Below are 22075 nucleotides of genomic sequence, written 5' to 3' on the forward strand. Positions count from 1 at the left end.
TGGTAGCCCATCCTTCTTTGGTAAAGGTTCATTATGCAAGATGAACCCAAGGGGTATAACGTTAGGTATGCATTGATAATTGAATCTAATGATCAAAACATTACGGACATAATATATTTATGGAAACATTTATGCAAAAAAAATTATTTAATACATTCTAAATGACTTTTTATTGTACATATGTATTAAAATGAACACTGTGGAAACATAAATGTAATGCTCACCTGTCTAGGGATTATGACTGTGCTTCTGGAAGCAGCTGCAAGATAGAAATCACCCAAGCAAATAGACTGGGGCACTTACTACCATACGCCACCTGCCCGGTCTCGATCAACCCCAGCACCGGCTCAGTAGCGAACAGCCCAGTCGTGTCGCTATATAGTTCAGTTTGGTTAAAATCAGTGCTTCAAGTACGGTTTGGTGCAAAATTGAGAAAGCTGGAAAGCAAAATGGTGGACGCAACGAGATAGGGCGTGCGGATTAGGCCCAAGAAAGGTGCAACGCAGCAGTGTGAACCTTCTTAACCGTTTTGGAGACACCGCCATCTCCTTCTGTGCTTCTTTAGTCTCTCCACCCAGTGGTCATTCCCCAATCAAACGTAAGGGCATGTTCCCAATTCCATTTCACGTAACTGCACCACTCAAATAGGTGTTATCCTAACTACTACTGAAAATAACAAATAAAGAAAATAACCAAGAGGGAAACTAATATGCACAGGCACAACATACGGTATAATATATATTTTTATTTAAATTGTGCTCCTTATTCCGTGCAAGTGCACATTCCAACCCACTTTTGATGGAATACAAACAAACATGTTGTTGAATTTATTTCACCACACGTAAATTTTCCTTTTTTGGGTCGACGTGAGTGAAACAGCGTGCAGTCAGCCTTATGGTAATTAAGGTGCGCATGCATGCATTTCTGACAATGTGAAGAGCGAACATATGCAGTTAAAATATACTGTAGCATTCTTTGGTGCCATTTTCCCCCAAATGGTTTGGGGGAAAATTGGTGCCATTTGTCAAATGGTTTCCCCCCCACACACCACTACAGCCATTGATAAACACATATGGATTATATACAGCAGAAATTTAAGATGAAAAGCGCGGTGTTCACCTGTGATTCTTCTCTCCGTGCCAGTCACGCTCCACCACTGAATCTGTCCTGTCTTCTGTCCTGGTGTTAGAACAGCTGCTGATGCAGGTCCTCTCTCTCCACAGGCTCTGACTGGGAACCGGAGGAAAGTCATGTGTTTTCCCATAGAAGAGAACCACCCGTGAGTGAACACAAACTGTTTACTTTTCACCACATCACTGCCATTCTGCAGACAGTTAGGACCTGTAATTACTTACTCTTGTCATATATACAGTATAATCAGAATTTCATTTTAGGCATGGCCAGAAATCAATAGGCAGTGCGATTGAGAAGTTAGTTAGCTCTCATTGACAGAAAGACATAAATTGACTGATTATGTTCTTCAGAGATGTGCTTCAGTGAGCAGCACAGTTAAGGCCATTTTCCCAGTGTGAGTAATGTGTCAGCCATTTTACCCAGTGTGAGTAATGTGTCAGCCATTTTCCCAGTGTGAGTAAAGTGTCAGCCATTTTCCCAGTGTGAGTAATGTGTCAGCCATTTTACCCAGTGTGAGTAATGTGTCAGCCATTTTACCCAGTGTGAGTAATGTGTCAGCCATTTTCCCAGTGTGAGTAATGTGTCAGCCATTTTACCCAGTGTGAGTAATGTGTCAGCCATTTTCCCAGTGTGAGTAATGTGTCAGCCATTTTACCCAGTTTGAGTAATGTGTCAGCCATTTTCCCAAACATTTCAATCTGTATCTGTCCCACTGGGCCAATCAAACCATGACCAATCAGCTAAAGGACAAAAAGCGATCCCCGCCTTCGGACAGTCCCCCGGCCGCCCCACACCCTACTCACAGAGCCACAGCGGAGGAGCAGGAGAGCCCGGAACGAATAGTGAGTGTGTTCACCCTGTTCCAGTGTGTGTATGAGCCCCGCAGTCTGGTATCTGTTAAGGCACTGTTCCAGTGTGTGGATGGGCCCCATAGTCTGTTATCTGTTAAGGCACTGTTTAGGTGTGCGGGTGGGCCCCACAGGCTGGTATCTGCCAATGCTCTGTTCCAGTATGTAGATGGATCCCATGGTCTGGCATGGTCATTTCCCCCCCTTTTAAAAATGATTTGGTGGCTGATAAAGTGTGATACTGCCATCTACAGGGCATTGTATTAGTATACAATAAGTAGTGCCAGTAGGACTTAATTTACCCCTTTTCCACCAAGGCATTTCGAGGGCTGGTTCGGAGTCGGTGCCTAATCTCGAACCAGTTCTTCGCATTTCGACAGCAAAAGAACCGGCTCTCGACCAGGAAATCTGGTTCTAAAGTGGCACCAACACTTGGCTGGTCTAGAACCAAGAACTGCTTACATAAGGGGTTGGGGGCGGGATTATCCAACTAAAATTGTGACCGGCAGGTAGAGTAAGAACACCTATTATCGACCACCTTCGTTCGACAGACAGGAAAACATAAACTAATTTGCAACTGTATATGAAATAGGCGAAATATCGGTAACAACCTGTACCTACTTATGTAAGAAAAAAATGTCCTTGTTATCCTCCAGTGGTTATTTTTTCAGTAGTTTCACAATTTTTTTATGTGCAGGCAAATGAGTCAGTGGTGGTCCAGCGCTAGTTTTTGGTTGCTAAGGGAACGTGTATCGACCACCCTATATTTAATGAATGGAAAATTGACATAAATTTGCTAGCATACTGTTTAAGTGTCCTTAACGTATTTGTCTTGCGTATTTGAGGGTAATATGAGAAAGGGTGGTCGCTATCAGCACGTCTAGGAATCCGTACATGTTCACTGTTGTAACCCAAGTTGCAGGATGCAAAATAGCCATTAGGAAAGCAGTTTGAAATTATGAAGCAATGTCTGCGCCATTGGATTTAATGGGTCGCGATGAGATAATTCCGAGCGTGTTTCTTGTCTTAAGTTGATATAGTAAATAAGGCTGTAATAATATAACTAAATCTATATGTATGAAGTCGTTTTTTTTACATAGACAGTTTATTATGTGTATTTTTACAGGACATAGCCTACATTTTAATAGGTAACAATGTTGCTGGGAAAGCGGAGACGTATACAGGCATATCAGTGATGTAATAACGTGGCTCTCTAGCCCGTGGAAAAGCAAATCCGTTCTTAGAAGGTTCGCAAGAACCAGCACTAGCACCAGCCCAGAACGCTAGGTTCGCGTTGGTGGAAAGGGGGTAAATTGAGGTTGTGCGCCATCATGTACACCAATTGTAAATGGTGTACACTGATTTCACTTTCAGTGGCATACGCTGCACAGCGCCAACGTGAGCTAGTACACACAGCACCAACGTTGGCTAGCAAATCTCATTGTGTGTCGGTTTAGCAGCTAGAAGTCACTGATTGTAGCTATACGCTAAAGTCAGTAGTCAGGGACTTCGAAAAGGCAGAAGTGGAGATGGCTGCAGAGAGCGACGATGAACCCACCATTTCCAGTGCCAGTGCACTGACGACCATCCATGGCCTTATTTAAAAGAAACGTTTACCTTTTGTGGTGTACAAAACGACTCAAGCAAGATGAAGTATCTACTTTGTTTGCCACAACCCAGGGAAATAAGTGCCATCAAATTTGAGGAAGCACACCGAGGTAAGCTAAATAACGTTAGCTACAGCAACTGCTAATTCAACCCAAGATTAACTAAGCTAGCTAGCTAGTCTAACGTTAGATTGCTGTTATTAGCCAAGCAGGAACGTGTTTGCTGCTGCTATCTATAACCATGAAAATATTTGCTACAAAACATTAAGCTGATTAGAATTAAAGTTAGTCTGGTGATTGCCTTTAACGTACAGCACATCCATTGATGACCGTACGTTTTTTTAACTTACAGTAGTGCAAACATTAACTTGCTAAGGTTGTGGTGACACCAGGCAATCTCAACTAACATTAGCTAGCTAACATTAGGCTAACGTTACGTTTGTGTAGACTTAATGAAGGAATGAAACATAATGTTGTCACAACCCGCCTTACCTTGTTGGGGGCACATGAAGTGTGAATGTGCAGTCAGTGGCTTGGCTCGCACCCGCATATGACAGTCATTCCAGTTCATTTGGCTATGATGAGTTTGTCTTGTTAAATTATTTATCATTGAGTTTAGATTATTTCCTTTTTGAAATAAGAATCCCCTTACAAAAAAGCTAGGAAACTGAGTTTACTTTTATTAGGAATACTTACGTTTACAATCTATTTGTATTGGTGTATTTGTTACTCGCATGCAGCTATAGAGAGCAGAGCCTGGGGCATTACCTACTACAGTAAGTGAAGGCACTTATTTCCCATCTCAGGGTAAACAAAGAAGGCACTAGAGAATTCAAACATGCCTGCCCCTTTTTTCAACTGGCAATGTGACACCTTGCCTCTTTACATTATACAGAGATGTTAGAATGGTATAAAATGGCTGGTTTTGTTTTATTGCAAAATGTTTTTTCAAATTGTACTTTTGAAAATGTGAGTACATTAAAACCCAGATACTTGGAGACTTTGACTCAGGTATTTGTTAAAATAGGTGACTTGCACTATTAGTTGTATCTTTACTTTTAGTCAAGTATGATATTTGAGTACTTTTACCACCACTGCTGACATCACATGCTTTCGAGGACAGCACAAGCACAGGTCTGAATACTGATGAATGAATACTGTAGGAATTTCTTAACAAAAATGATGGGGTTGAAGATGAAGATAACAAACGACAGAGTCAGGAGCTCCTTTTATAATTTAATAATATGACCGGTAGGGAAGAGGCAAAAGTACAGTCTTCAAAAATATAAAGTCCAATACATGAGTTTATATAGTTTTCAGAGACGAAGAACTGTTGTTCCAGCCTATGAGATTCATTTAATCACCATATGCAAAGATTTCATTTACTAGCCAATCATAAGTTAGGATCAGGAAGTCCATACCAAGACTGACCATGCGGGCCTAGAGGTCCTTTAATCCCCTTAAGCGCTTTTATTTAGGCTATACACGGCTGGAGTCTATCTCCTCTAGCTTACATTACAACAGGGACATGGCATGGGGTGAAACAGCGTACACTTAAGATAATATATGCTTTTAAAAGTACACCTTCAGAAAGGGCCAGTGTGGGTGTTGGCTTTTGTTTCAGCCAAGCAGTAACACACCTGATTCTACCAATCAAGGTGCTTAGCAAAGACTCTAGTTGTTGAGTAGTAGAATCAGGTGTCTTACTGCTTGGTTGAAACAAAAGACACCCACAATTAACAGCTTGTTAAAATTCTGGGATTGCAATTGTGGTTTAGCACAAAGACCAGAATACACAGGGACGCCCAGGGCTATCATCTGTCCTCGGTTGCAACACTCACTACAGAGTTCAAAACTACCTCTGGAAACAACGTCAGAACACAATAAATTTTTGTCAAGAGCTTAATGAAATGGGTTTTCATACCTGAGCAGTTGTAGACAAGCCTAATATCACCATGCACAATGCCAACGTTGGCTGGAGTGGTGTAAAGCACACTGCCATTGATCTATTCAGCAGTGGACACGCCTTCTCGAGTAATGAATCACGCTTCACTATTTGCCATTCTGATGGACGAATCTGAGTTTGGCGGAATTGATAGTGCCAACTGTAAAGTTTGATGGCGTTTGGGGGCTGTTTTTCATGGTTTGGGCTAGGCCTCTTAGTTCCAGTCAAGGGAAATCTTAATGCTACAGAATACAGTGAAATTCTAGAGCATTATGCGTTTCCAACTTTGTGGCAACAGTTTTGGGAAGGTCCTTTCCTGTTTCAGCATGACAGTGCCCCCATGGACAAAGCAAGGTCCATAAAGAAATGGTCTGTTGTGTTTGGTGGGGAAGAACTTGACTGGCCTTTACAGATCCCTGAACTCTGAAACATGAAATACATCCCAAAGGTGTTTCATCCCATGAATGAATTGGAATGCCGACTGCTAGCCAGGCCTTACACCTAACATCAGTGCCCAACCTCACTAATGCTCTTGTGGCCGAATGGAAGTGAATCCCAGCAGCCATGTTCCAAAATCTACTGGGAAGCCTTCCCGTAAGAGTGGAAGCTGTTACAGCCACAGAGGGGGGTCCAACTCCATATTAATGGCTATGGTTTCGGAATGGGATGTTCAACAGGTATATATGGGTGTGATGTTCAGGTGTCCACATACTTCTAGCAATGTAGTGTATGTCAGGTAGTTAGTTACAGTGAGTCATCAGTGCGCTCACAGTGCTAACCGCTGTGCTGCTCACCTGCATGACAGGTGCAGAAGGAGAAGCTGCATGCTGAGCTGAAGCAGGTTCTGCGCCTGAAACGAAACCAGCTAAGAGAGGCGTCTGAAGGCAGCATGGATCCACCAACGCAGGGCACTGGATCCCAGGTAAGACCAGGGAATGGTCCCAGAATATAAACCTCCACACTGCAAATCATGTATGAAGCACTGGCAGCCATTCTATAAACACCAACACAAAAATGTGTTTTATTGTGGATCACATTTTCTTTTGCACATTGCTCACATATTTTTCTCAGCCTGAAACCCTCTTCCATTAGTGCTTTCACGCTGGTTTTCAGCAGTGTGTCAGTTTACCTTGCCACTTAGAATTTAGGATCAGAACAACACCCCATAAAGTCCCAGAAACCAGGTCCCCACATAGTGAATTTAATATTCTCCAATCAACACAATGTGACTTTTCAGTGTTGTCAACCTATCGAATTAGTCACCAGATCTGATGAGGTTTAGAGGGAGCCATGTATATTTCTATTCAGGAGCGTTGTTCATATTAGACATCAATAAAAATATTTATTTACCATCCAAAAACTAAAATGCACTTTACATATCTACAATATTAATGCCAAACACTGTAGGGAACACAAAGAAAGGGTTGGGCTGCATTTGGATCTGAGTTTTATCTTTTCTTCCTGAAATTCCCTTCCCTTGCTTCAAGGAGGGAATCCCCAAAATGGCAGGATGAAATATGGCAGCCACTCCAAGTGGTGTTCAGTTCCAATTTATGAAAGACGAGGGAGCAATTACATTCCCTCAATCCTTCATTTTTCCTCCCTCCCACCAAAGGTATAAAATGCAAGGTTCCAGCGAAGAAGGGAATCCCACAATGCAATGCTCCACACATGAAAAGGAGGGGATGAGTCAGTGTGCATGGAGGAGGTGATTTTTTTTAGGATGAGTTTGGAAGGTTTGTGAATAATTAATGAGCTCATGTTGGGGGAGGGGAGGGAGGATTAAGAATTGTGAATTGAACCTTGTCAGATCTTTTAGCATACATGTTTTGGTGTTTATGTTTTTGAGTGAGGTTTTCTAAATCACTGCAGGCACCACAAAGACAGGTGATAGCATTTTTATAAGACCATCTGGTGCGTTTAATCATCGCTCAACATAAATTAGGGTAAGGTTGCTATGAATTATTCATAAACGTTCCTACGAATAAAAGTAATCATATAAGAAAATTATTTTCCCTTGGCACAGATTTTGCTATGGGGTAGCACTTATAGGTTGCGAGGGCCATTCAGTTCCATTTTGGTTTGTCCCTCCTCTATCCTCCCTTGCAGTGCATCTGTTTTACTCACTTGTTGCAAATCACAAATGTACTCAGAAAATAGCTCACTGGAGGGAAGAGAGCAAGGGAAGAGAATGTGTGACAGTGGAACCGAACGCAGGCCAGTTTCCATCTGATAATTCCCATGATCCCAGCAATTTCTGCTCTGAAGGACTGTGAACACAGCGCCCCCTACTGACTGCTTGAGCTGCTGGCACACGGAGTGACACCACACATGGCAGTCCACTGGTCAGGTCCACTGCCTCTTACTAACAGCCATGTCTTCAGCAGGAACTGGTGGAGGTTGTCGTGGAGACGGAGGCGGAGGCTGGGGCCAGTGGCTACAGCGTGACAGGAGGGGGGCAGAGGGGCATTTTTGTGAAAGAAGTGCTGAAAGACTCACTTGCAGCCAAACACCTGAGTCTGCAGAAAGGTACGAGAGCAGTGGAACTGCAGTGATGGACTAGCTGTGAGAGAAAGCTGCTAGAGATGAGCAGGGGGTGAATAGTACATTCACTTCATATTGGAAACAACAAAGATAATAGCAAATGCGCACATGGACTTCTGTACACATACAAAAGATACAATATACCCTATTTGTGCAAGGCAAACTCTCACAAACAGTTTGAGTAAATATTTTTAACAAACATTTCAAACGTTTTGTACAGGGTTTTTTTTTCATTTACTTCTCAAGGCCCACATGTTCTACATTATGCCTCGTGAATGGAATTTTGTTCCAGCAAACAACAAAGCTTGCATGGCAGACTTACCTTGAACTACAGGTCCTGATCCAGGGGATGTGGTAGCAGTCCCATGGACCAATCACTGTTGATCCGGAAATAACAGTGAAATTAGCTTATTGGTGCATTTTTGGTACAAATATAATGCATGTTTGCATCCACATGTTTGTGACATGCCTCTGACACATGAAGTAGGAACCTTTGACTCTTTGTAATGATGTGCGTATGTTTTCAGGGGATCAGTTACTGAGTGCCAGAGTGTACTTTGACAACGTGAAGTACGAGGATGCTCTGAAGATCCTACAATGTGCGGAACCATACAAGGTTTCCTTCTTACTGAAGAGGACAGTAGCAGGCACTGATGTTGCTGTATCTCCGGGCACTGCCAACCTTGAGCTGAAAGGACCCAAACCCAAGATGCCTAAAATGGTAAGAATAATTTTAAGTCCACTGTTTAATACATTTGAATTATTTCACATGAACTTTCAGTGAAGATAAAATAAAATGAAAGATTAAGCACACACACACACACACACACATACACACATAGTACTAGCACAGAATATGGAAACACTGTGTTTGAAGACGTTCAGTACTCTTAATGTTTATCTGAGCCTTGTCTACTGTTATTTCTTCCACTAATAACAAACTCCAAAGGCAATCAAAAGCCTAGAATCAAGACTAGATACTGAAAGCTCTCTTAAACTTGCACTACGAAGCAATTGAACACATCTGACTTACCAGAAACACCTGTGAAGCCATTTGTCCCAAATATTATGGCATGATGAAATGGGAAGGGGGGGGGGGGGGCTATGTATAACATGTGCTGTTATTTTGACCTGGTGAAACCAAAATGTATTAAAATACCTGATAATAAAAGCTATGAATCTGTACTTTACCATAGGTGCATTGTGTGATCACAGTATATGTTGTGTGTGTACGTACATATATATATATATATATATATATATATATATATATATATATATATATAATCAGGTTTTATTATGCTGTATATTAGCAGAGTTTTACAGTGATAAAAATGGGGGGTATCATCAAAGTTCTTGCAATCCATGATTCAGGTAGTATAAGTTTTACACATACTGAAATTTGTCTTGCAGAGCGTCAAGAGCATCAAGCCCTTCAAGGTGAAGAAAAAAAGAGGTGGTAGATTTGGCTTGAAGAGACTGAAAGAAAACAAGAAAGCAAGCGCTGGATCAGAGTTGGAGGCAGAGGGTTCCCCAGCTAAGACAGAGCTCAGTCCTGTGGATGTGGAGTTTGCCTTCCCCAAATTCAACAAGTTGAAGAAGGGTGGGAAGGCCTCAGCAGAAGGAGGGCTGAAACTGTCCGAGCCAGAGTTGTCAGGAGGATTGTTAACTGCAGGCAGGAAGAAGAGGAAGATTAGGTTCCCCAGAATGAGGATGAAGGATAGTGCTGGTGTGGATGCCTCAGAGGGGCAGGTGGATGTTACAGTACCAGAGGGCGGGATTAGGCTGGAAGAGCCTATAAGCAATGTCAAAGCCAGAGGGAAGGCCCCAAAGTTTGGGATCACCTTTCCAAAAACCAAGAAAACCAAAGTGGACTTAATTTCACCAGAGGGGAACATAGAGCCACCCGAAGGTAAATTTAGGCCACCGTCAGTAGAATTTGGTTTTCCATCTGGAAGAAAGGACGCAGACTTGCCTGATAAGGAAGTGAAGGAAAAAGAAGGGTTGAGGTTCAAACCTCCTGAAGTTGAATTTTCTTTAGGGCTGCCCACTGGAAAAGGAGAAGCAAGCTTACCTCACTCTAAAATGGAAGGCAAGGGCAAAGGAGAGATCAAAGGACCTAAAGTGGACATCAAGGGAGACAAATTTCACATGCCGAGTGTTGATATTACACTTCCAAAAGGAAAAACTTCAGAGACAGAATTTGATGTTGAAGGCCGTGGTGGCAAAGGGGGTACATTTCAGATGCCCACGTTTGATATTTCTCTTCCCAAAATCACGGCACCAGATGCAGACATTGGCTTTGAGGGGCCTGACATCAAAGGTGGCAAGATGCACATGCCCAAAATTGATATTTCACTTCCAAAAGGAAAACCGCCAGGAGCCGAAATTGATGTTGAAGGACATGGGGGCAAAGGAGGCAAAATTCAAATGCCCACACTTGATATTTCTCTTCCCAAAATCAAAGCACCAGATGCAGACATTGGCTTTGAGGGCCCTGACATCAAAGGTGGCAAAATGCACATGCCCAAAATTGATATTTCACTTCCAAAAGGAAAAATGCCAGGAGCCGAAATTGATGTTGAAGGACATGGGGGCAAAGGAGGCAAAATTCAAATGCCCACACTTGATATTTCCCTTCCCAAAATCAAGGCACCAGATGCAGACATTGGCTTTGAGGGCCCTGACATAAAAGGTGGCAAGATGCACATGCCCAAAATTGATATTTCACTTCCAAAAGTAAAAATGCCAGAAGGTGAAGTTGATGTTGAAGGACTTGAGGGCAAAGGAGGCAAATTTCAAATGCCCACATTTGATGTTTCTCTTCCCAAAATCAAAGCACCAGATGCAGACATTGGCTTTGAGGGCCCTGACATCAAAGGTGGCAAAATGCACATGCCCAAAATTGATATTTCACTTCCAAAAGGAAAAATGCCAGGAGGTGAAGTTGATGTTGAAGGACTTGGGGGCAAAGAAGGCAAATTTCAAATGCCCACATTTGATATTTCCCTTCCAAAAATCAAGGCACCAGATGTAGACATTGACATGAAAGGGCCTGACATCAAAGGTGGCAAGATGCACATGCCCAAAATTGACCTTTCACTTCCAAAAGGAAAAATGCCAGGAGCCGAAATTGATGTTGAAGGACATGGGGGCAAAGGAGGCAAATTTCAAATGCCCACAATTGATATTTCTCTTCCAAAAATCAAGGCACCAGATGCAGACATTGGTTTTGAGGGCCCTGACATCAAAGGTGGCAAGATGCACATGCCCAAAATTGACCTTTCACTTCCAAAAGGAAAAATGCCAGGAGCTGAAATTGATGTTGAAGGACATGGGGGCAAAGGAGGCAAATTTCAAATGCCCACAATTGATATTTCTCTTCCAAAAATCAAGGCACCAGATGCAGACATTGGTTTTGAGGGCCCTGACATCAAAGGTGGCAAGATGCACATGCCCAAAATTGACCTTTCACTTCCAAAAGGAAAAATGCCAGAAGGTGAAGTTGATGTTGAAGGACTTGGGGGCAAAGGAGGCAAATTTCAAATGCCCACATTTGATATTTCCCTTCCGAAAATCAAGTCACCAGATGTAGACCTTGATGTCCAAGCACCTGACATCAAAGGTGGTAAGATCCACATGCCCAAAATTGACCTTTCGCTTCCAAAAGCAAAAATGCCAGAAGGTGAAGTTGATATTGAAGGTCATGGTGGTAAAGGGGGTAAATTTCAAATGCCCACATTTGATATTTCCCTTCCCAAAATGAAGGCACCAGATGTAGACATTGACATGAAAGGACCTGACATCAAAGGTGGCAAGATGCACATGCCCAAAGTTGATATTTCACTCCCAAAAGGAAAAACACCAGAAGCCGAAATTGATGTTGAAGGACTTGGGGGCAAAGGAGGCAAATTTCAGATGCCCACATTTGATATTTCCCTTCCCAAAATCAAGGCACCAGATGTAGACATTGACATGAAAAGACCTGACATCAAAGGTGGCAAGATGCACATGCCCAAAATTGACCTTTCACTTCCAAAAGGAAAAATGCCAGAAGGTGAAGTTGATGTTGAAGGTCATGGTGGTAAAGGGGGTAAATTTCAAATGCCCACATTTGATGTTTCCCTTCCCAAAATCAAGGCACCAGACGTAGACATTGACATGAAAGGACCTGACATCAAAGGTGGCAAGATGCACATGCCCAAAGTTGATATTTCACTTCCAAAAGGAAAAATGCCAGAAGGTGAAGTTGATATTGAAGGCCATGGCGGTAAAGGGGGTACATTTCAAATGCCCACATTTGATATTTCCCTTCCCAAAATCAAGGCACCAGATGTAGACATTGGCATGAAAGGACCTGACATCAAAGGTGGCAAGATGCACATGCCCGAAATTGATATTTCACTTCCAAAAGGAAAAACGCCAGGAGCCAAAATTGATGTTGAAGGACATGGGGGCAAAGGAGGCAAATTTCAAATGCCCACATTTGATATTTCCCTTCCCAAAATCAAGGCACCAGATGTAGACATTGGCATGAAAGGACCTGACTTCAAAGGTGGCAAGATGCACATGCCCGAAGTTGATATTTCACTTCCAAAAGGAAAAACACCAGAAGCCGAAATTGATGTTGAAGGACTTGGGGGCAAAGGAGGCAAATTTCAGATGCCCACATTTGATATTTCTCTTCCCAAAATCAAGGCACCAGATGCAGACATTGACATGAAAGGACCTGACATCAAAGGTGGCAAGATGCACATGCCCAAAATTGACCTTTCACTTCCAAAAGGAAAAATGCCAGAAGGTGAAGTTGATGTTGAAGGTCATGGTGGTAAAGGAGGTAAATTTCAAATGCCCACATTTGATATTTCCCTTCCCAAAATGAAGGCACCAGATGTAGACATTGACATGAAAGGACCTGACATCAAAGGTGGCAAGATGCACATGCCCAAAGTTGATATTTCACTTCCAAAAGGAAAAATGCCAGAAGGTGAAGTTGATATTGAAGGCCATGGCGGTAAAGGGGGTACATTTCAAATGCCCACATTTGATATCTCCCTTCCCAAAATGAAGGCACCAGATGTAGACATTGACATGAAAGGACCTGACATCAAAGGTGGCAAGATGCACATGCCCGAAGTTGATATTTCACTTCCAAAAGGAAAAACGCCAGGAGCCAAAATTGATGTTGAAGGACATGGGGGCAAAGGAGGCAAATTTCAAATGCCCACATTTGATATTTCCCTTCCCAAATTCAAGGCACCAGATGTAGACATTGGCATGAAAGGACCTGACATCAAAGGTGGCAAGATGCACATGCCCGAAGTTGATATTTCACTTCCAAAAGGAAAAACACCAGAAGCCGAAATTGATGTTGAAGGACTTGGGGGCAAAGGAGGCAAATTTCAGATGCCCACATTTGATATTTCCCTTCCCAAAATCAAGGCACCAGATGTAGACATTGACATGAAAAGACCTGACATCAAAGGTGGCAAGATGCACATGCCCAAAATTGACCTTTCACTTCCAAAAGGAAAAATGCCAGAAGGTGAAGTTGATGTTGAAGGTCATGGTGGTAAAGGGGGTAAATTTCAAATGCCCACATTTGATGTTTCCCTTCCCAAAATCAAGGCACCAGATGTAGACATTGACATGAAAGGACCTGACATCAAAGGTGGCAAGATGCACATGCCCAAAGTTGATATTTCACTTCCAAAAGGAAAAACGCCAGGAGCCGAAATTGATGTTGAAGGACATGTGGGCAAAGGAGGCAAATTTCAAATGCCCACATTTGATATTTCCCTTCCCAAAATCAAGGCACCAGATGTAGACATTGGCATGAAAGGACCTGACTTCAAAGGTGGCAAGATGCACATGCCCGAAGTTGATATTTCACTTCCAAAAGGAAAAATGCCAGAAGGTGAAGTTGATTTTGAAGGCCATGGTGGTAAAGGGGGTAAATTTCAAATGCCCACATTTGATATCTCCCTTCCCAAAATCAAGGCACCAGATGTAGACATTGACATGAAAGGACCTGACATCAAAGGTGGCAAGATGCACATGCCCAAAGTTGATATTTCACTTCCAAAAGGAAAAATGCCAGAAGGTGAAGTTGATTTTGAAGGCCATGGTGGTAAAGGGGGTAAATTTCAAATGCCCACATTTGATGTTTCTCTTCCCAAAATCAAGGCACCAGATGTAGACATTGACATGAAAGGACCTGACATCAAAGGTGGCAAGATGCACATGCCCAAAATTGACCTTTCACTTCCAAAAGGAAAAATGCCAGAAGGTGAAGTTGATGTTGAAGGTCATGGTGGTAAAGGGGGTAAATTTCAAATGCCCACATTTGATATTTCTCTTCCCAAAATCAAGTCACCAGATTTAGACATTGACTTGGAGCGACCTGACATCAAAGGCGTCAAGATTCACATGGGGGATAAGGACACAACTGATGCAAGACTTAGCGTTCCATCTGTTAAGATGCCGACGATTGATATTGATATGCCAAAGTTCAACCTTGATTTAAGCCTGCCAAAAGGCAAACAAGATGCAAGCCTGGACAAGGGATTGAGTGCCTCCCAACCATTGGGTCATTTTGACATTCCTGACATTGATCTAAAAATGCCTCATATCTCCATGCCAGACTTTGGATTTAAAGGCAAAGACACGCAGGTGGAAGATGACCTCAAGCTCAAAGGAGATTTGAAATTTCCAAAAGGCCCAAGTCTTGAAATTAACATGCCAAAACTTCCCAAATTTGGAAATGAAAATGAAATTAGGCTCAGATCTCCAGAACTTGACATTGAAAGTCCAGACTTGGATTTAAAGGATTCTCACAAAGGGAAGATCACATTACAAGGACCTAATGTAGACATTGATGGTGCTGGTAGAAATTTCAAGATACCCACTGTGAAACTTCCAACAGTAGACATAACTGCCCCTAAAGTTAACCTGGATTTTGGATTATCTAAATCTAAAGGTGATGACAGGGAAGAGATAGAATTGCTAAAAGCTGAAGGCAGCAGGCCCTCTTCTGGAGCAAGTTTTGAAGTTCCAGATGTCTCCCTAAAAATGCCAAAGTTTTCTCTTCCCAAATTTGGAGGCAAATTGAAGAAAGGAGATTTAGACATAGAAGGTCAAGGTCCCAGAGCAGACATTAGAATTAGCCCTCCGCGGCTAGAAAGTGAAGTCAGAGAACCATCAGCTGAAATAGGGTCTGACGGAAAGGTAAAAGGTAGAGTTAAGATGCCTAAAATGAAAATTCCAGGTTTTGGGATATTGAAGAAAGAGGGAGAAGCCACAATTAGTGTACCAGAAGCTAAGCTCAATGAAAAGGTGAAAATTAAAAAGCCAGAGATAGATTTTGAATTACCAGAGGATAAAACAAAATACAAATTTAAAAGTAGCCTTCAAGCTCCAGATGTCACGATCAAAATGCCGAAGTTCTCTATGCCTAAATCTGGAAATAAGGAAGGTGGCCTTGATATATGTGCACCTGATGCAGAATTGGACACCAAAGGGAAGGTAAAAATGCCATCTGTTGAGATTTCCCTGCCAACAACAAAGCTACCCGAGGGTGAGGTTTTACTCCCGAAAGCTGAAGTAGATGTGTCTGAAGCTGATATTAAAGGTTATGAAGGTCATCTGAAAATCCCCAAAATGCCCACTATTGACATATCAGTCCCAAAAATTGACCTTGATGTAGCCCTTCCCAAAACACATGGCACTGAAGCTGAAAGAGGATTTAATGAACCTGACTTCAAGCTGAAGATGCCCAAAGTCACTTTACCTACAGTCAGCATCTCTGGATCCAAAGAAAATAATTTTGAAAAGGATATCAAAATAAAAGGTCCAAAAATAGATGTCTCAAAACCAAAGGTTTCAACTGATGTGCTAAATGTAAATATTGAGGGCAATGAAAGTAAACTCAAGATGCCTAAAATTAAACTGCCAACAATAGACATATCAGTTCCAAAAGGACAAGCTGGAGATATTAATGTTCCAGATGTTGATGCTGAGAGTGATGGGGGTAAATTTAAGATGCCAAAAATTAAAATGCCAGTGGTGGACATATCAGTTCCCAAAAGACAATCTGGAGATATTGATGTTCCAGGCATTGACATTGAGGGAGATGATGGTAAATTTAAGATGCCAAAAATGAAAATACCAGAGGTAGATATATCAGTTCCAAAAAGACTATCTGGAGATATTGATGCTCCAAGCATGGATGCTGAGGCAGATGGCGGCAAATTTAAGATGCCAAAAATTAAAATGCCAGATGTAGATATATCAGTCCCAAAAAGACACTCTGGAAATATTGATTTTCCAAGCATTGAAGGTGGTGGAGATGGTGGCAAATTTAAGATGCCAAAAATTAAAATGCCAGAGGTAGATATATCAGTTCCAAAAAGACAATCTGGACATATTAATGTTCCAGACATGGAAGTTGAGGGAGATGGAGGCAAATTTACAATGCCTACATTTAAAACGCCAAAGGTAGATATATCCGTTCCAAAAGGAAAGCTTCTTGATGCTGATGGATCGGGTGAACTTCAGATTGACTTAGCAAAAGGGAAGGCAGAACATCAAGGCATAAAAATGCCATTGATAGACATAAAGGGTCCAAAAGGCAATCTAGAGTTAGACATAAACTTACCAAAAGCTGATGGAGGAAAACAAAGGAAAAAGATTGAACTGCCTGATTTAGACATGGACACATCTACCAGCCATGGTAAAATAAAAGGTCCAAAGATTAAAGGTACGAAGTTTAAAATTGGAATGCCAAAGATGAAGGCTGCTGAGAGTCCTGGAGAAGATTTTGATAAGGAAGGCAGGGAAGCTAAATTCCAAATGCCACAAATTAATCTTCCAGATGTGGGTTTTTCTACACCTAAAGCTGAAATACATGGTCCAGAAATAAGCGGGAAATTGCCCAAATTCAAAGTACCTGATTTGGAGATCTCAGGTCCTAAGATAAAAGGAGAGACTGACATGAAAGGTACAGATATTGACCTGGGCCCTCTAGAGGATAAAGAACGGATTAGGCTTCAAATGCCCAAAATCTCCTTGCCAACTGTGGGGTTCAAAGATAAATCTGGCTCAACTGAATTGATAGCCCCTAATTCTGATTCAGAGGATGGGATTTCATTTCCAAAACTTGAAATTATGACCCCAAAGATTTTAGACTTTGACATCAGGCCCTCACAAGTTGAAGATGAAGATACAGATGGTGATGCAGACAAGAAAAATAAAATTAAAATACCAAAGTTTGGGGTTGCTCTGCCTACCATCACAGGACCTGAGGCAACAGCAAATATCAAAGTGCCAGATACAAAAGTAAAAGGACCTGTTGTTAAAATGAAAGTACCTGAAAATGAAAATGAATATGAAGGTCCTAAAATGCCAAAAGTGAAGAAAGCAGTATTTGTTTTGGTAAACCCAAACACAGATGAGTCTGATATATCTGTAAGCTTTCCAGAAGAAATGAGAGTGCCAAAGATCAAAATGAAGCCAAGTTTTGAAAAATCACGCTCAAAGGACAAAGCCATGAATGGAGAGGAAGATGAGGATGGGAAGTCAAAGGGAGGCAAAATAAAAATGCCAAAAGTAACCTTCTCTTCAGGAAAGACTGGCTCTTTTGATGTGGCTGCTGGACCCAGTGTCAATGGTGAGAAAGATGTTGCATTCCAGAATGGATCCAAGGAAGACAAAACCAAATTTGGGAAGCTCAAGCTCCCCAAGATTGAGTTCACCTCCCCGTACTCCAGAAACAGCGGGGCAGAAGACGACACTGAGATGAACATGAAGCTAGTCAAAAAGGATGATTCCTTGGGAACTGATGAGGAACAAAATGGAAGCAAGAACAAATCATCCACAATTGCTTTACCCGGGTTCAAGAAAAAGGCAGGGAAAAATGAGGAGGAGGAACCAGATCAAGTGGTGTCCTCCAAAGCCAGGATGGAGATGCTCCGAGACCGAGAAGGTTCAGAGTCACCTGTTCCCAAGATCTCCATTGGCTTTGTCTCTGGGAGACTAAAAGGGCAGGCGAAGGCTGAGCGCGCTGACGCGGATGGAACGAGTGGAAGCAGGAGGGAGACTGATAGCAAAAAGTCACCGCAGTTTAAGGTCCCCAAGTTCAGCTTGAGCCCTCTGTCCACAGGAATCCTGCACATCACTCCAGAAAGCTCACCCCAGGGGAGCAAATCCTCCCTCCAGTGCCCTGGGGAAGATGAAGCCTCCACAGGAATCAGGATACAGTTGCCCAGTGTGGGGTTCTCCTCCCCCCACACCTCTGAGGAACAGGCTGCCCCCACATCTAAGAAAGGCACTGTGGCGGTGCTAACAAAATCGTCCAAACACACAAAAAAGGAACCTGGGACTAGCCAAGCTGAAAGTTCACCTTCACGTTGGCATTTCTGAAAAGAGAATATGAAGAAATGAGCAATAACATGCTCTCATTTTCTGAAAAAAAATAATAAGCGACCACTTTATTTTGTTCTTTTTCCTCATGTTTTTTCTATTTTAATTTGTATTGTTTTGCTGCCGTTTGCTCGCTCTTGCCAATGTCAATCTTACAAAAAAAAAACTGTACGGAGCCTGTGGCACACTAACACACTCATGCATACATATATGTATGCACACACACAAACATACACACACACACACACTAACACACTCATGCATACATATATGTATGCACACACACACACACACACACACACACACTAACACACTCATGCATACATATATGTATGCACACACACACACTAACACACTCATGCATACATATATGTATGCACACACACACACTAACACACTCATGCATACATATGTGTATGCACACACACACACTAACACACTCATGTATACATATATGTATGCACACACACACACTAACACGCTCATGCATACATATATGTATGCACACACACACACTAACACGCTCATGCATACATATATGTATGCACACACACACACACTAACACGCTCATGCATACATATATGTATGCACACACACACACACTAACACGCTCATGCATACATATATGTATGCACACATACACACACTCATGCATACATGTATGCACACACAAACACACACACACACGCTCATGCATACATACACGTGTGTACACACACATATACTTTTATACAGACATGTATGCACACACACGTATACGTGCACGCATGTACACACATACACACACACCTATTATGACCGCTACTGATCTTTACTATATGTGCTTCTTTGGAAACATGAATTTGATGATGATTTATACATTAAATTGTAAATATAAATAAGCAGAATAAACTCCAAACTCAAATGCAGTGATTAAGTGATGAGTAGATGAGTTTTGAAGGAGTGTTATGTTGTGGCATTAACCAATAGTGGTGTGTGCTTTAATTTAATATACTAGGAAAATCCATAGAGACCTATAAACAGTGTGTCTTCATGGTCATTGCTCTGAAAATAGACAATGATGTGAGCTTTATCATGTAATTTTGATAAGATTTTGATTTATTTGATGTCTCTTAAATTCTGTTCTATTTTAGTAGTCCTTTTAAGGTTCCATGTGATTATATCATGAGGTGAGCCACAACTTCAGTTTTCATGCAGTTTCGAGGCTTTGTACTGTGATACCCCTGGTGTGATTTGTTTTGGAATTAACATCAATCTATAAGCCATCATGGACACAGTGAGTCTTGGAACATATTTGTTATTGTAAAAATGCAACTGGTCTTTTCTCTATGGTAAAGTGTGGTTTAAAAATGTTTGCTTAAATACAGTATTGTGCCTTCTTAATGTCTCATATAAAAGGCTAATTTGCCAAATATGAAAGATTTCTTGAGTCTTGTAGGACATGTTTGGGGCTGCAGGATGAACTTAAAAAGAAAGTTTGCACACTTTGTTTACTCAAATGCAGTTTGTATCACGCCGCAAGCTGCCTTCTTTTCCTTTTTCACTTGGAGACTGCAGGATAATCAGTATATTTACTGAGTGGAACCGTGCAAGAGAAAGCTCTGTAATCCTGTTTCATCTTCCAGTCAGCAAACGCTCTTAACCTTGTTGAACACTTACACTGAAACTGAACATCAGCGTTGACTTAGTAAATAGTATGATCAACTGTGGGAATGGATTTCATGCAGTTCAGTAACACAGTTTAACAGTATGTGTATGTATAGAGAGATTATTACAAGTGCTTTCATGCTCAGTAGCATGTTTCTGAAAGCGTTTTTGTGTACTGGCTTTTCATGGAAGGCACTTTTTGAAGCAATATGTAATTTAAGTGGCATTTTGAAATAACATTTAAAAAAGAATACAAAGTATTAAAACTTAATATTCTTAATGTATTGTGTCCTTTCTTTGCTTATGAACTATGAAATATTTTTTCAGGTGGAGACCATTTTTATGCAGGTTTTTTCTAGTCAAAGCATACATACTCTATCAGCCTCTCTCAAAAAGAGAACACAAGGGATTACTTCTGCTCCCAGCGATGTCCCAAAGTCCACCTATATTAACCTGGGGAACAATGGTTTAGACATAACAAAGTCCCATGTGCCCAAAACGAAAGAAGTTGTTAGGGCCTTGAATACCCCCAGTGTTTCTGCCTCCACTACATGTCCAGGCAAGCTATTCCACACATTGACCACTCTCTGTGTGAAAAAATATTTCCTAATGTCTGTGTGAAATTTACCCTTTGCCAGTTTCCATTTATGCCCCCTCGTTCTGCTAACCGAACTCAACTTGAATAATTTCCTGTAGTTCACTTTGTTAATCCCTTTAATAAATTTAAATGCCTCAATCAAATCTCTCCTAAGTCTCCTCTTACTAAGCTTGAAAAGTCCAAGCATCTCAAGCCTTTCCTCATAAGACATATCTGTTACACCCGGAATCAATCTGGTTGCCCGTCTTTGGACCTTTTCCAGCGCCTCTATATCTTTCTTGTAGTATGGTCCCCAAAACTGCACACAATACTCTAAGTGTGGTCTGACAAGGGTATTGTATAAGGTGAGTATGATCTCCTTAGAATTATATTCAATACTCCTGGCTATGTATCCCAGCATCCTGTAGGCTTTTTTTTACTGCTACAGCACATTGACCAGACCTTGATAGGCTTTGATCAACTATTACTCCAAAGTCTTTTTCTACATATGCACATTCTAATTTTGTACCACCCATAAAGTAATCCTGCCCTATGTTTTTATTCCCCACATGTAGAACATTACATTTAGTTATATTTCATTTCATTTGCCAGGTTTCTGCCCACTTCTGGATTCTGTTTAAATCTTCTGTCTAAATCTTTGTCTTGAATACTAATAACACTGAATAGAATGTAGCGTGCTTAGGAGACATTACATATTTTGAGGACACAGATTTGGACAGCCCTTATCTATCATCAGTAGTCTGTAATCTTCCTCCCAAGGAAAAACAAAATGGTGAACCTTTCGCAGACTTCCTACTCTGACCAAAAACAAAAAATGTGCACAGAAATGAGAAGCAAACACTACCTGACCAAGCAAAGCAACAAGGAACCCTAAACAACCCGCATTAACTGGTAGGATTCAGCCACAAAAGCCTGTTCAACAGATTAAACTTCCCTTCTTCCGCTGCAATGGGGCTCACAGTATGTAGGGTCACAGACAAGAGGAGGCAATCCAGCCATCAGCAGCTCATCAAGTTGGGGCTCCAAATCACCTGGGAGAGAAAGAGGCACTCGAACCCCAGCAGGAGCCACTGGTACATAACATTCTTCTGAAAGAAAATCTGCCAAATTAAACTTGATCTTGGTTACTCTGCAGCTGGGTCTGTGAACCACGTTTGTGTCACAGCTTTTGTTGCACCTTTCATTCTCACCTAATGGCCAACCAAGCATTCATTCTAAAAACGACACCCTCGCATTTTGCAGAGGGCTTCAGAGGTATTTACAGTGAGTGACATCATGTTTGGGACAAAGACAAACTCCATAATTTTAGATTTGTAATCATACAAGTGCACG

At 41.6% G+C, this 22075-nt stretch overlaps 1 protein-coding gene across 5 annotated transcripts in view; it reads left to right on the forward strand.

Moving 5' to 3' along the window:
- The window catches only part of prx (periaxin), a 43812-nt gene extending 23387 nt beyond the window's left edge, over window positions 1–20425 (forward strand). For 2 of the 5 annotated variants that reach the window (XM_064303802.1, XM_064303805.1), the window contains exons 2-7: window positions 1224–1279; window positions 1875–1976; window positions 6340–6456; window positions 7919–8063; window positions 8606–8799; window positions 9492–20425. In XM_064303802.1, the coding sequence (XP_064159872.1) occupies window positions 1224–1279; window positions 1875–1976; window positions 6340–6456; window positions 7919–8063; window positions 8606–8799; window positions 9492–18497 (9620 nt within the window). In that variant the 3' untranslated portion in view covers window positions 18498–20425. The remainder of the gene's footprint in view (window positions 1–1223; window positions 1280–1874; window positions 1977–6339; window positions 6457–7918; window positions 8064–8605; window positions 8800–9491) is intronic. The other 3 variants (XM_064303804.1, XM_064303806.1, XM_064303803.1) reach the window with 3 other exon arrangements.
- Window positions 20426–22075: the final 1650 nt, after the last annotated feature.

The sequence above is a fragment of the Anguilla rostrata genome, chromosome 12 (assembly GCF_018555375.3).
Source record: "Anguilla rostrata isolate EN2019 chromosome 12, ASM1855537v3, whole genome shotgun sequence".
NCBI classification, from domain to species: domain Eukaryota; kingdom Metazoa; phylum Chordata; class Actinopteri; order Anguilliformes; family Anguillidae; genus Anguilla; species Anguilla rostrata.